The sequence below is a fragment of the Mirounga leonina genome, unplaced genomic scaffold, assembly GCF_011800145.1.
Source record: "Mirounga leonina isolate KUSES-001 unplaced genomic scaffold, KU_Mleo_1.0 Mir_53, whole genome shotgun sequence".
Taxonomy (NCBI): domain Eukaryota; kingdom Metazoa; phylum Chordata; class Mammalia; order Carnivora; family Phocidae; genus Mirounga; species Mirounga leonina.
In genome coordinates this window covers 84,433,727-84,448,013 of record NW_023270807.1, presented here as the reverse complement: position 1 = coordinate 84,448,013, position 14,287 = coordinate 84,433,727, and the positions used below count along the sequence as shown (strand labels likewise).

Sequence of the window (14,287 nt, the reverse complement as noted above, 5' to 3'; positions counted from 1 at the left end):
ACCTTGTCCTTCCCCTCCGTCACTTATTTCCATCCGAACTAGAGTATTTGGTTACTATCCCAGTCTCACACTAGACTCCCAGCTTAAGGACAAAGACCACACGTGGATTTTGCCCAGCATACTGCATCCTGGCACCCCACAAGATGCTAGTTGGTACTAGCAAGTTTTTGTTAAATGGATACATGGTGAATATGGAAGGAAGACTTCTTATCAAAAACAATAATTTTATGTTGTAACTGTTTACTAGATACCTGGAAAAAGCTAGGTTTTCATTAGATTACTAAAATCCACTTGTAAAATAATGCAAATCCAACAGAAAAAAGGAATAATCCTAGCTCCTGACCACCAAGGCCCGCAATTTTAAAAGCCGAGGGCATGTAACAATAAGTTTCTGATTGCCCAGAGATGCTACCTGGTTACCTAGTAACCCGTCCAGAGCTGCTTCAGCAACTAACTCCCTGGGGAAAAAGAGTGTCTTCGGAGTCCCTGGACAAAGTCAGGGAGAGGGTTCCAGGGGCCCAGCACCAGAATCTTTAGGCCATATTTGCTTGTTTGTTTCACTGTTCTTAATTTATTTTTTGTTGCTTTGGGGGTTTTCGCTTTGCTTGGTTGATTTTTTGGTCCTAGCCCCTCTTTGTTGTTTTAGGATGAAGTTTTGCAAATAGAGTATTATATGGCTAATTCAACAAAAGAGCTTCAAGAAGGCTCAAACCAGCATCAAATCTGCAGTAACTACTGAGGACCCACAGATTAGGACATAACACTTTCTCAATCATATTCTGAAGAAGTCTAAATAGCAACACACACACACACACACACGTGTGCACACGAATTACTGTAGTAATTACCTTCTTTGGCACAGCTGGGTTTCAACCCAAATATACAACCAAGGATTGTTGTTAACACACAGACTGACAATACCTGTGGGGAGAAAAAAGAAAGTTATATAGCTTTAAACGCTTTTATTTCATCAAATGTTTCTAAAGTTGCTGGTGCTGCTTTCTTTCCTGATGTGGGTGCAGGTCACATGGATGTGTGTGCTTTGTGAAAATTCAAACTGCATACCTATGCTTTGTGCATTTTTCTGTATGTATGTTTTATTTCAAGAAAAAGTTTACTTAAGTGTTAGCAAATGAATCTATGCCATCAAAGATTAATGCTTCCAGAAATTTCCCAGTTAATGCAAATAAATCCAGTCAGAGAATTTGGAAATAATTAAGGGAAGGAGAGAGGGGAAAAAAAAATCTAATTAGAGATTCAATTTCTTATTTGTTAATCCATAAAAGGTAATATGAGACTATTAGATGCCTCTTTTCCATAGTTTAACTACATAAACCCTAAACAATATCCTCACATGCCCCATGCCCCACGGCAGTTTGTGGGGACAGGCACTAGACAGGGCTGGGAACTGCGCTGTGGGCCCAAATGTTACCACAAACTGGTTGTGTGACTTGGGGGAGATCACTTACATGCTCTAGACATCAGATTACTCACCTTTACAATTAAAGGGCTGGACTTCATGGATCGCTAAAATTCTTTCCAGCTCTAACATTTTGCCACTTTCTCAGTCTCCACTCTTGTGGCCTTTGACATTTTAAGATAAGTAGACACACCACACAGAATTTTTCTTTGAGAATTAGAAAAAAAAATCCAGAGAACCCTCAATATTTTTAGTGGCATGGAGTTTCCCTGAGAGCTCTCTGGAATCTCACTTTGCAGGAAAATCCGACAAACCATGCATTCAGTACCAACTATGGGTAAAGACTGTGTTATACATAGGGAAGAATAACAGATGCCTCAGGGAGCTTCTATTTGTGTGGGAAAAGGTAAATATAACAGCATAAATGGCTCATATTTGGCAAGTCCTAGGAGGCAGCTCCAGTCCCATAGTTGTTTAAAGAAGGAGAAAGGTTGCAGTGGTTGAAGAGAAGGAAATCAGAGAAGGCTTCATAGAGAAAGACTTTGGGCAGGGCTCTGAAAGGGGGAGATGATGATATGATATGATCAATGATATAATAGAGCACACTTCTAGGAGGAAGGCCAGCATAAGGACAGGTCTGAAGGAAGAAATGGAAGGCAGCAAATAAACAACGAGCAGCTTACTTTGGCTAGAACAAAGAATATGCAAAGGGGAATGGATGTAGTGGGGACAGGTGGAGTGGTGTTTCCCAAAAGCCAAGCTAAAGAGATAATAGAGATGAGGAATGGGTGAATGGGACAGGGTGGATGGTGGGTGCAGGCTTTTATGAACTCACTCCTCAAATGAGACATATCAAGTCTTGACCATATATGCCAGTCGCCAGGTTAGGTACTGTATACTCAGTAATAAAACAGACATGACCTTTGTCCTCGAGGTGCCTAATATCAAGTGACTACAAGAACTAAAGAGAAAGAAAATGGTTAAGTAAACTGAATCAGCAGGTCTAACTTATTTCAGAAAAAAATGAGGGTAAAGGAAGGGAGAGCAAGAGTATAGTGGGTCTCAAACACAACAGGGTCAAGGTGAAGCCTTTTTCTTAGGAAATCAAAAACCTAAGTACATGTATGTGCATTGAAGTAGGGAGCCACCAGAGGAAGAGCTTGAACAAACAAGTAAACAATGGCAAACAGAACAAGGTACCAGCAGAGAGCACTAACAGATTCCCCTAAATCTTTGATGGTGGCGTAAGTGGACACAAACATATGAAAGGTAATTTTTAAGTCTCTATCAAAAACACTAAAAACTCTTACTGTTGAACATAAACATATAGGGAAATGAAAAAATTGTAAAGCTAATCTGTATTTAGTTTTCTGTCATTTAAAACATGGATAATTAAAGTTTTCATTGTAATAAACTTATCAAGAACAATTTGAACAGTGCTTTATCTTCTTCTCCTTCTCATCATAGAGCTTATAATACAGAATGAGTATATTTTCCATGCCTTGGCAACTGGCCACATTCCTTTCCAAGCTTAGATCAGTTTTTCATGTTTTAACCTTTGCACTTTTAATAATATGAAATATCTCCACAAGTTCCTTTAATATGAATTCTTGTGCCGGGGTCCCTTCCTCTGGGACATCTTCATCCTTTCCATCACAGCCACGCTCCTCACTATGTCCATAAACTCACCATCACTCAGTTCTTCTGGCTGCATAGCTAGAGGCTGCTGAACAGAGGCAGTGTTAACATTCCCACGGTTGCCTTTTTCTTCCAGAACCCCATTTACATGTGAACTGAATCTCACTTCTGGCATTATCACTTTTCTTTCCTTTACTGAATTTTCATCTTTATCAGCCAATTCTCTCTTTCGATCATCTATCTGTATAAAATGCCATGTACATTTACCACCAGCAGACAAAGAAGCAACGCAACCACTTTCTTTGCTGTCTGTGAACGACCAATAGATGCATCATAACCAATCACTGACAGACGTGAAAAGAAACCATGTTGGTCACTGGCCACCATATGCATCTGTTATTTACACAGTGATTTGTGGACAGAAAACGCTAGCAGCAAAGACTGTATTCTATGCAACTCCTCACAGTTAATAAATCTTGGTAACTGAAACTTAAACCATGTTGTTGGGGGACTGGTGTTATTTAATTAAACTGTGGTAACTGAAATTGAGCATGCCACAGACTCATGCAAAACCAGGGCCGTCCATACTCTCACAAGTGGGCAATAGAGTTGTCCAAGACTGCTTATTTCAAAACTGTTTGTCTTCACAACAAACACACACACACACACACACACACAAACCAAGAAATAAGTTCACTTTAAGAAACTGGCTTAAAAAGTCAGTTTAATCTATACAATCTCAGGAGGTTAGCCTCAAAGATAGACACGTCAGAAGAAGGCTGAGAGGAAGATACAAAACTGAGATACAGCCAGAGGAAGTTGGAAGCAGCTGATGGTGGATGCCCTCAATCTTCTTGGGCAAGTAAGAATATCTCCTGGGAGTGAAGAAGACTAGCCGGGGCTCTGTAATGAGGGGGCGTAGGACATCCCTAGCGGGGCTCTGTAATGAGGGGGCGTAGGACATCCCAAGTGAAGAATGGTTGCAAATCCATGGAGACAAAGGAGACTGAGTCAACAAGAGAAGAGTGAAAAGACCTTCAAGCTTTGGGAGCCCGGCTGAACGTGAAATTATGGACTGTAATGGACACAAAGTGGCCTGGAATCCCAAAGCTGGGAGTGGAGGTTTGGGACAAAAAGATAACATGGCGTGGGGAGATGGGAGGGCAGGGGAAACTGAGCAGAAAAGCTGATAATCAGAGTCAAAATGTGGCTGTAGTGGCTGAACAGGGTTGGGACCATGTGGATACAAAGGTTTGAGAACTGGGAGAAGACTGGGGATCAGGCAACTGTGGGAGTGGGAATAAAGGAGGGAGCAAGGAAGGAGGAAGAATGGAGGTTATGATTGAGTTCTCAGAAGTGGGACAGTTTGGAACGGAGATGAAACTAAAAGGAGAAACCTGAAATTGGCATAAAATACTTGTTGGAAGTAAGAAGACCCAAAAGTTCTAGTACTTACACTAATAATCAGAGTTAAGTTTATACCAACAAATAAAAAATCACAGTAGGAGAACTTTATTTATATTCTGAAATGTACTGGCTTAAAATACACATTCCCTCACTGCTGTAAGAAATTTAGTCATGGAGATGTATTACCAACAACTGCAGTGTTCTTACTAAACATAAAACAGAACTTGCGAATGGTTCTGTTACAATTAAGTCTCATCTTGAGAAAAACTATGGGAAGATTTGGTGGTAGGCAAGCATTTAAATCACAAGCATTAGGGGCGCCTAGCTGGCTCAGTCCATAGAGTGTGCACCTCCTGATCTTGGGGCAGTTAGTTCAAGCCCCATGATGGGCAAGGAGCCCACTTAAAAAAAAAAAGAAAGAAGAAGAAGAAGTAGGTGGGTGATCTAGTCTGATTGTGAGTTAGTCTGTGACGGAAAAATCAATGTTCAACAGTCACTACCTGTCCTGCACACAGTTAACAACCAATGGAAATACCTTGTGAAAAATACTGCTCCTAGCAGCCAAAAATGTCTAAAAATAAATCCAATAATTTAAAAATCCTAGATAATGAAAACTACAAAACTTTACTGAAAAGCAATAAAAAGTTAATAAAAAGAGAAATTTGAAATACACAGTATTCTTGATTGGGGTGCCTGGGTGGCTCAGTCAGTTAAGTATCTGACTCTTGATCTCAGGGTCGGGAGTTCAAGACCTGCATTTGGCTCCATGCTGGGCATGGAGCCTACTTTAAAAACATAAGTAAAACTAAGTAAGTAAATTGTAAGCATGAGTTTAAAACACACATGATATATGCAGTCTCCACCCTCTTATGAAGCTGCAGAACGGACATGATTTTTTTTTCATTACCTCTCCACTGCTAAAAGATATTGCTTAGATTTATTTTTTTTTAAGATTGTATTTATTTACTTGAGAGACAGAAATAGCGACAGAGACAGTGAGAGAGGGCACAAGCGGGGAGGAGAGGGAGAAGCAGGCTCCCCACTGAGCAGGGAGCCCAACTTGGGGCTTGATCCCAGGACCCTGGGATCATGACCTGAGCCAAAGGCAGATGCTTAACTGACTGAGCCACCCAGGCGCCCCTAGATTTATCTTTTATAAGATAATGCAAAGCATGGAAATGAAACAAAAAATAAGGAACAATCAATTCTCATCTATAATCACATCCATAAAAGATGAAACTTGTATCATCTACTACTGTGTTATACAATACCTAATCAGAATAATTTTTAGTAGAAAATGTCAGAACTGTGAAATCTAATTCAAGTTTAATTTCTTCTCAAAGTAGTTTAAAAAAGCAATGTCAGGGGCACCTGGGTGGCTCAGGTGGACAAATAATTGTTGCGCTGAAAATCACCCAACTGCAACTTCAGTCGTTTAAGCATCTGCCTTCAGCTCAGGTCATGATCTCAAGGTCCTGGGATTGAGCCCCAGCGTGGGAATCCCTGCTCAGCGGGGAGTCTTCTTCTCCCTCTACACCTCCCCGCGCTTGCATGTGTGTGCTCTCTCTCTCTCAAATAAATAAAATTTAAAAAAAAAAAGCAATGTCAAAATTCACTATTCATTTTTACCTCTCTAACAATTTAGGTAGGTTTCATATTTTGATATTCTCTTAGAAACTAGAGACAAAACATTTTATCTTAGAACACATGCATCTACCAGACATACAAGTAAATTGTTGGAATGTTTTGCCTCTACATTAGAAGAATATTTGAGAGTTTTCTGCTTGTTTAGTTGGAGTACTTAAATCATTAGGTCTTTCTTGGACATTTAGTGAACCAAAAGAAATAGATACAAAGAAAGCACTCAATTTTTTTTCTCACAGATTCCCTCAAATACAGTGGCATTAATATAACATGTATTATTCTTTATTGAGCATTGACTCATATAGGAGTGTCTATTTGTACGCAGTGCCTTTGCTAAAGGCCAGAGAGACAAATGAAAGCAACAGAAATGAAGCTGGGGCGGGGGGGGGGGGGGGGATGGAAATGAATAATTACAATGGAATGGGAGGAGAGCTACAGCAGAAATATGCAAAAAACATTAACATGCTAATAGCACAGTGGAGAGAAGAAAAGGAGAGAATGGTGATAAAAAAAAAATTTTTTTTTTCACAGAGACTTGGAGAAAAAGGGATTTCCCCCTCCATCAACAAAGAGATGTTTGAGTGTCTGCAATAAGCCCTGTGTTTAGGTTCTGTGGGGAAGTACAAAAATAAAACAAAAAACCACCTGTGGCGAAATGCCGAATCTTCAGAGTTTACCATCTAATCAGGCTGACAACTCCAGAATTTGTCGATGTTAAAGACAGGAAATGGTGAGAAGCAGCCGAAGAATTAAATCACATGGTAGCAACAAAGCGTGCAATTGGCACCTCCTGCAAAGCCAGGGAGGTACAGAAACTACCACCAGTCTGGGACACAGAGAGGAATGGTGTGATAAGCATCACTTCTCCAGTCCTATGCACAGGGCACTTTTCTCAGAGTTTTAGATCAAATCATTCAATCTTCACAATAACATTATGAGACAGATTACTGACATTAATCCAGTTTAAGGAAACTGAGCTCAGAGAGCTGACAAACCGCGGGGGGCAAGATTTGAACTTGGGCACTCAGGCTGTAAAGCAGTGGGGCAGTCGGGGGACACAGGAGTGGCTGAAAGGGGGCCATGGTCTTAGGGGCATTCAGTGGGGAGCTGTTGGGGTATTTAAATATGGAAGGGACATGACTGGATTGACAAATTCTAGAAAAAGCCTTTGGCAACATTGTGGAAGGTTCTGGTATGAGTCCAAGTGTGAAATGAGAGCTTGGACTCACCCACCTCTCCTTTCTCAGGAGATGCTCTGTCCTCTTCTGTCTCCCTCACTCCCAAGCACCACCGCCCTCACCATGCTCCATGAGATCCATCGGTCTCTGACCAGACTGTGAGTTCCAGGGAGGGGTAATTTACTCATCTCTGTATTCTCCATGTCTAGTATGGTGCCCAGCACACAGCAGACATTCGACAAATAATTGTTGAACTGAAAATTGGCAAACTGTGACTTCGTTAAACGTAATTTGAGGGGAAACCATAATCTTTTTTCTTCATCTGACTTGACAGAGTCAGTCTAAGTGCCTTGGTATCTGCTTTATATAAATGATGCCTACAATAAATGTACATGAAAAACATCTTTTTCAGGAAATGGTAGATTGCTGTATTTGGTATTCACATGTGACAGATGGAATGTAAATGCTCATCTGAGGTGAAGATGAATCAGTCCTCTGATCTCTGAGCACAGCTGCATGCTCTCTCAAGAGAACTTTGTGAGAACTCAGTTCCACACAGGGCTGAGTCTTCAGGCAAAAAAATTTTTTTTTTTTCCCCTAGAAGATGAGGATTAGATCCTCAGAAACTTCCACAGGGCATTTGAAGGGACACCAGAGAAAATGTCATATTCTTGAAGAACTTTTAAGTATTACAAAGTTCAAAGTATATGTTAGAACAACTGCTTGAGTGGATTTAGGAATTTTTAAAGAAATAGTTCTAATTTTTGCTTGGCCTCTTACATACTCAGTATCATTTTAGTTATATTTGACATAACTGTAGATTCTCCTAAGTGGCAGTGACATTTTATATAAAGCAATTTATACAAATGAGCAAATGAAAATGAGGAAGGAGACACCAAGCACTGAAATAGCACATCACCCTGGGGCAAACCTCACATTTAATCTCTCAGTGAAACATTAAAACTCTGAAGAAGTTGACTTCTGCCTGGTAGAAAGTTTCAGGTTCAAAATGGCTAGGGTTCAAATTCCACCTCTCTTAATTCATTTTGTCAACATTCCACAAATATTTCTTGAGAGACTGCTGCATGTCAAGATTGATCTAATGCTGGGACTATACCAGTGAACAAAATGATTTCAGTGTTCTCATGGAGCTTGTGTTCCAGTGACTTCTAGACAACCAGAAACTGTGGGACTTGGGAACATTTAATATATTCATTAAACCTTCTTTTTTTAAAAAACCCCTAAAGGGGTGATAATACCTACCTCACAAAGTTGGCACAAACTTTGGGCATAATGTACAGAAAGTGCCCAGATTGGTGACTGTGCTCAATAAATGGCAACGAGGGGTCAATAAAAGACAGTTCCTACTAGGACTATCCAACTCACCAAGAGGACTTGAGCCCACTAAAGAGTCTTCCACAGGGACAATATAACCAATGTTGAAGCAAACTACAGGGTATTCTTTTTAATATGTTGGTAAAAGAAATGCCATGAACTAGTATATTAACATTTCGCCTCCCCCTCCTTTTTTTCTGCAGAAATTTGTTTTCAACAGCTGTTGAAGACCATGTAGTGGTTTAAAAAAATCTACCCAAAAGATGCACTAGAGAGAGAAAGAAGGCAAAATGTTGTTTTTCATGGGATGGTGGTACTGGTAATTTTAGTTATATCTATACAGCAGCTCTCCAACCCATGCTGATGACAAAGGGATCTATGTAAACAACAATTTGCATATTGGAGAGTACTACAGATCCGTGTCTGCACACTTAACAAAGTATAGCCTTAGACTGATCCAAGCACTGTGAATGTAAGAACACACACCTTAAACCATTCATATTCTTTTGCTCACAAAATTACACTTCTTGCAGCTTATCCTAAGATAAAAAATTATGTACAAATATTTATTACAAATGTTTACATGTAGCACCACTTACACTTATAAGAAAAAAAATAGACACATACACAATCTCCAATAGAAAATGGCTAAAGAAAATATATTTATGTAGTTGAATATTATATAGTCATTAACAATGATGATGTAGAAATTTTACAGCATGAGGAAAGACACCTACACATTACAAATTGCAAATAATAAAACAAAATGGGCAGTATGATTCTAATTTCCTGTTATATATGATATATCTTTTATAAATAGTCTTCTCTCTGCCTGATGGGCTCACAAGTGATTTTCCTTATCTTCTTGGTACTTACCTTTATTTTCCAAAGTTTCCATGATAAACCCAAATGCCAGAGAACTAAGGATGCTAGGATGTGGGTATTAGTGACCCAGAGCAAAAGTTTTCCCATTCTGGCATTTTAGGGAACTTCAGCCCAACCAGAAGCTCCTCCCATTCTTTTTTATTTTCTTTAAGGTTTATTTATTTATTTGAGAGAGAAAGAGAGTGCATGTGCATGAGCAGGGGAAGGGTCAAAGGGAAAGAATCTCAAGCAGACTCCATTGTGAGCTGACGATGTGAGCTGAAATCAAGTTGGACGCTTAACCAACTGAACCACCCAAGCGCCACCCCCAATCCCTCATTCTTAAATATCAGCGAACAGTCATGGTTCACCACTCATTTGAAGTCAGCCTATAATATGAGATAAACAAAAAGTGTAAGATGAACACGAAGGAAAAAAAGGGAAAGGAAGAGAAAAATATATTAAAAACAAACACCTGGGGCACCTGGGTGGCTCAGTCATTAAGCGTCTGCCTTTGGCTCAGGTCACAATCCCAGGGTCCTGGGATCGAGCCCCACATCGGGCTCCCTGCTCAGGGGGGAGTCTGCTTCTCCCTCTCGCACTCTCCCTGCTTGTGTTCCCTCTCTGTCTCTCTCTCTCTGTCAAATAAATAAATAAAATCTTTAAAAAATAAATAAATAAATAAATAAATAAATAAATAAATAAAAACACCTAATTAGTATTCTCAGTGGGAGTCAAGAAGACATATGCAAATCTTCAAATCAGAGGTCCTAATATCAAGTATCCAGAATAATAAATCAAAGAAGGCTCATACTTATTCACATCATTATAAAATTCCAGAACACGACTGACAAAAAGATCTTTAAGCCATGCCAACTTCATAAAAATAAAATTTAAAAAGAGCAGTAAAGATGTATAAGATCAGAGTTAATTTTTTCCTTGGAGGTTTAGTAGAACTCATTGGTGAAGCTCTCTGGGCCTAGAAAGATCTGTATAAGTTTATTAATTCTGGTTCAATCTCTTCATGGGTTATAGAATTATTTACATTTTCTAATTTTTCTTGAGTCAGTTTTGATAAGTTGTTTTTCTTCTTGGACTTTTTCACTTCATCTACATTTTCAAATACATTGGTAGAAAGTGATAGCCCTTTCTTATTTCTTCAGTGTCTGTAGATCTGTGTTTGTGGTCCTTCTTTCATTCCCTCTTTCCTTTTTGTCTTAATTAGGCTCACCAGAAGTAATACTCCTTTTTAAAGAATCACTTTTTCTTTGCCAGTCTTCTCTTTTACATGTTTATTTTTTATTTTACCGATTTCTGGTCTTATCTTTATTTTTTCTTTCCTTCAGTAGCCTATGTTTAATTTTCCATTTTGTTTTGGGTTTTTTCCCAAGTTACTGATATGGCTACTTAGGTTATAGCTTTAAGACTTTCTTCTCCTTTAATATTACTTTTATTCTAATTTTTAAACTCCTTAAGTCATTGTTGTTTTATAAGTTCGTTTAGATTTACCCAAATATTTATGACTTTACACATTTTCTTTTGCACCTTTTATCTGGAATCATCTGGAATGTATTTCCTTCTGCCTAAAGTATTTCTTTTAGAATTTTCCTGATGGCAGATTCTCTCAGTATTTGTTAGTTTATACATGTCTTTATTTTGTTCTCATTCTTGAAAGATATTTCTTCTGGTACATAATTACAGTTTGGCAATGATCTTCTTTCAGCACAGTGAAGGTATCGTTGCACTATGTTATGCTTTTAATCATTACTATTGAGAATTCAGCTGTCTGTTGCACTTTTGAAGGAAATGTGTCTTTTTCAATACCTTTAAAATCTTTTTTTTTAAGATTTTATTTATTTATTTGACAGGCAGAGACACAGCGAGAGAGGGAACACAAGCAGGGGGAGTGGGAGAGGGAGAAGCAGGTCTCCCGCCGGGAGCCCAATGCGGGGCTCGATCCCAGGACCCTGGGATCATGACCTGAGCCGAAGGCAGACACTTAATGACTTTTTATTTTTACTTTTGTATTCTGCAATGTTATTGTGTCATTTGTTGATATATATTTCTTTTATTTATTCTGCTTAAGATTCAATGAGCTACTTAAATCTGAGGGTTGGTATCTTTCATCAGTTCTAGAAAATTGTCATCTCTTCAGATAGTATCCAAAATAAAAGTAGAAATGGATTTTAACAGGAAAACATTAAACTACAAAAAGTGACCTAGAAAGTCTTTAAAGAACCAAATAAAATTTCTAGGAATAAAAAATGAACAAAATTCAATGACAAGGCTTCACATCAGAAGAGACACAGTGAAAAACAGAATTAGTAAGGTGAAAGATAGTTCAGAAAACATCATCTATCATGTACCACAAAAAGAAAGATCATAAGAAATTACCCTTCTTCCAATTCACTATTATTTCTTCTATATTTTCTTTTTTCTTTTTTTTTAAATAAGTGAATTTTTATTTTTTTAATTTAAATTCAATTAATTAACATATAATGCATTATTTGTTTCAGGAGTACAGGTCTGTGATTCATCAGTCTTATATAATACCCAGTGCTCATTACAACACACACCCTCCCCAACTACTAAGATTTTTTATTTTTTTATTTTTTAAATTTCTTTTTTTGTTGGGGGGGAGGCAGATGGAGAGAGAAAATCTTAAGCAGGCTCCATACCCAGCACGGAACCTGCCACAGGGCTCCATCTCACGACCCTGAGATCATGACCTGAGCTGAAATCAAGAGTTGAACGCTTAACTGACTGAGCCACCCAGGCGCTATTTCTTCTATATTTTCTTCAAAAATAGTCAAGAGTTTTATAATCTGTGTCTGGTAACAATACCATCTCATGTCATTACTTGTCTGCTTCTGCTGTGTGATATTTCTGCTGGTTTTTGCTCATGGTGCCATTTTCCTCTGTGTGCCAGGTTGTTTTTTAACTGTGTTCTGTTCATTGATGTTAAAAATTTTCAGGATTCTTTAGAAGCCTGGGATGAAAATGTTTTCATCCAAAACGGATTTATATTTGCTTCTGCCAAAAACATTAGACAGAGAAACTTCAAGTTTGAGACCACCTTTATAACTTATGGTAGATAAAGTGTGATCAACTTGCATATATCTTTATTTATGGGACATACACCATAAATTACACAACAGCTAGATCCTTCACAGGCTGCTCTAACTTCATACAACATAATACATATATAATACATTTATAACATTTCATAGCATATAAGATATATAAGCATGCACAATTTCTTTACAGGATGAAATTATGACTTCAAAACTTTATTTCTGAATTATGATAGCTTCCAGAAATGTATGTTTTATATTTCTGTCTCTCTTATCTATGGTCAAGCTCATCAAATTCAGTTTAAGAAATATTAATGCCTGCCTGTACCATATCCAGTATGATAACTGTCTTAAGTATAATGCCCTTTATCCTCACAATTATGTTAGTTTTGGCAATTATGGAAATAGTGATATTTTTTATTATCTCATTAACAGGTCCCAATTAAGAATCACAGAAAAGTCATTTTAGTACTATTTATCATCTTACGACTAGTATAGGTTAAAGACAAGAATTTGTAGACAGGAGGAGGAACAGATGCTAAAACAAAAGAGAAATATAACAGTCATTTTGTGATGTTTTAAGCAATAACTAGCAATTTATTAAAGCACACACACACAATGACAACAAAACCCCAAAAATACGAGGGGTCACTGTGGACAAGGCCATCTGTTACCATCTGTTACCAAACCGCTGCTTCTAAGAGCAACTAGAAGGACCAATCAGAAGACTAAAGACAACATAACAGAGGGGAAATACTACGGCAGTTCCTTTGGATCTGCAAAGATCCATGCATATGAGGTGCAACTTGTTACTACCTGCTCAAACCCAGCAGCTAAAGTACTTCTAGGACCTCTCGATTACAAGTAAGCTCACATCACAAGCTATAGCACTGTCCCTCAGAGAGATTCCTAGAACTGCAGAGAAAAAAATCTCCATAGATACTAGTATAGCACTTTCCAAAACATAAAAGGGAAAATATTGGCTTTAAAATGAGAGATACTAAGATAGGAGTCCACAAAAACAATCTCCAAAGACATCACAGAAATTTTGGACCTTCAAAAACTCCATTATCAACACATTTTTTAATAACACCAGTTAACAGAATTGCTGAATGTATGCCATCATTTCAAATAGTACTTGCTTCTAATTTGTCAGAAATAGTGCTAAATCTGTTGCATTTTTTTTTAAATGGCAAATACTTCTCATATTTAGTAAAGGGGGAAATCTGCAGCAGGCTTAGTTTAACAGACTTTATAAACCTAGATTCTAGTTGTGAGTAAGGAGAACTATGTCCCCAATGAAAACCAATACACGCTTCTTTGGAATATTTATGTTCTTTTTTTCATATCTTTAAAAAAATAAACAGAAGAGAAATAAAGTTAAGAGGTACAGCAGTTTATTTAGTAAGACACAAAATAGAAACCTTTAATTATTATTATTTTAAATACTGGCTCTCTTAAATGCTACCATGTGTCACTGTGGAGGTCTAGGCATTTAACCCTTTCCTAAGTGAGAAAGAAAGAAAACAGCAAATAGATATTTTGTAACTTTCAGGTATGATACTATGTTCATGAAAGACAGAGAAGACAATGCCCCCAATATAACATAAATCTGTTAGGAGATGCTGATAAAAGAACACACAGTTTAAAACCATTATTTTGAACGAACACATTTCATATTTGGTTGAACTAGTCTCTTGGGCTGATAAAACTAGGAGATTCTTCCC

At 37.9% G+C, this 14,287-nt stretch overlaps 1 protein-coding gene across 2 annotated transcripts in view; it reads right to left on the bottom strand.

Annotated features, from left to right (window-relative positions):
- Window positions 1–14,287, bottom strand: part of ENPP1 (ectonucleotide pyrophosphatase/phosphodiesterase 1) — a 72,326-nt gene that overhangs the window by 37,234 nt on the left and 20,805 nt on the right. Inside the window, exons 1-2 of one of the 2 annotated variants that reach the window (XM_034990658.1) lie at window positions 1,495–2,789; window positions 849–921 (exon numbers count right to left, since the gene is read on the bottom strand). In XM_034990658.1, coding sequence (XP_034846549.1) covers window positions 849–921; window positions 1,495–1,521 — 100 coding nt within the window. In that variant the 5' untranslated portion in view covers window positions 1,522–2,789. Of the gene's footprint in view, window positions 1–848; window positions 922–1,494; window positions 2,790–14,287 lie in introns of those variants that run through there. The other variant, XM_034990657.1, reaches the window with a different exon arrangement.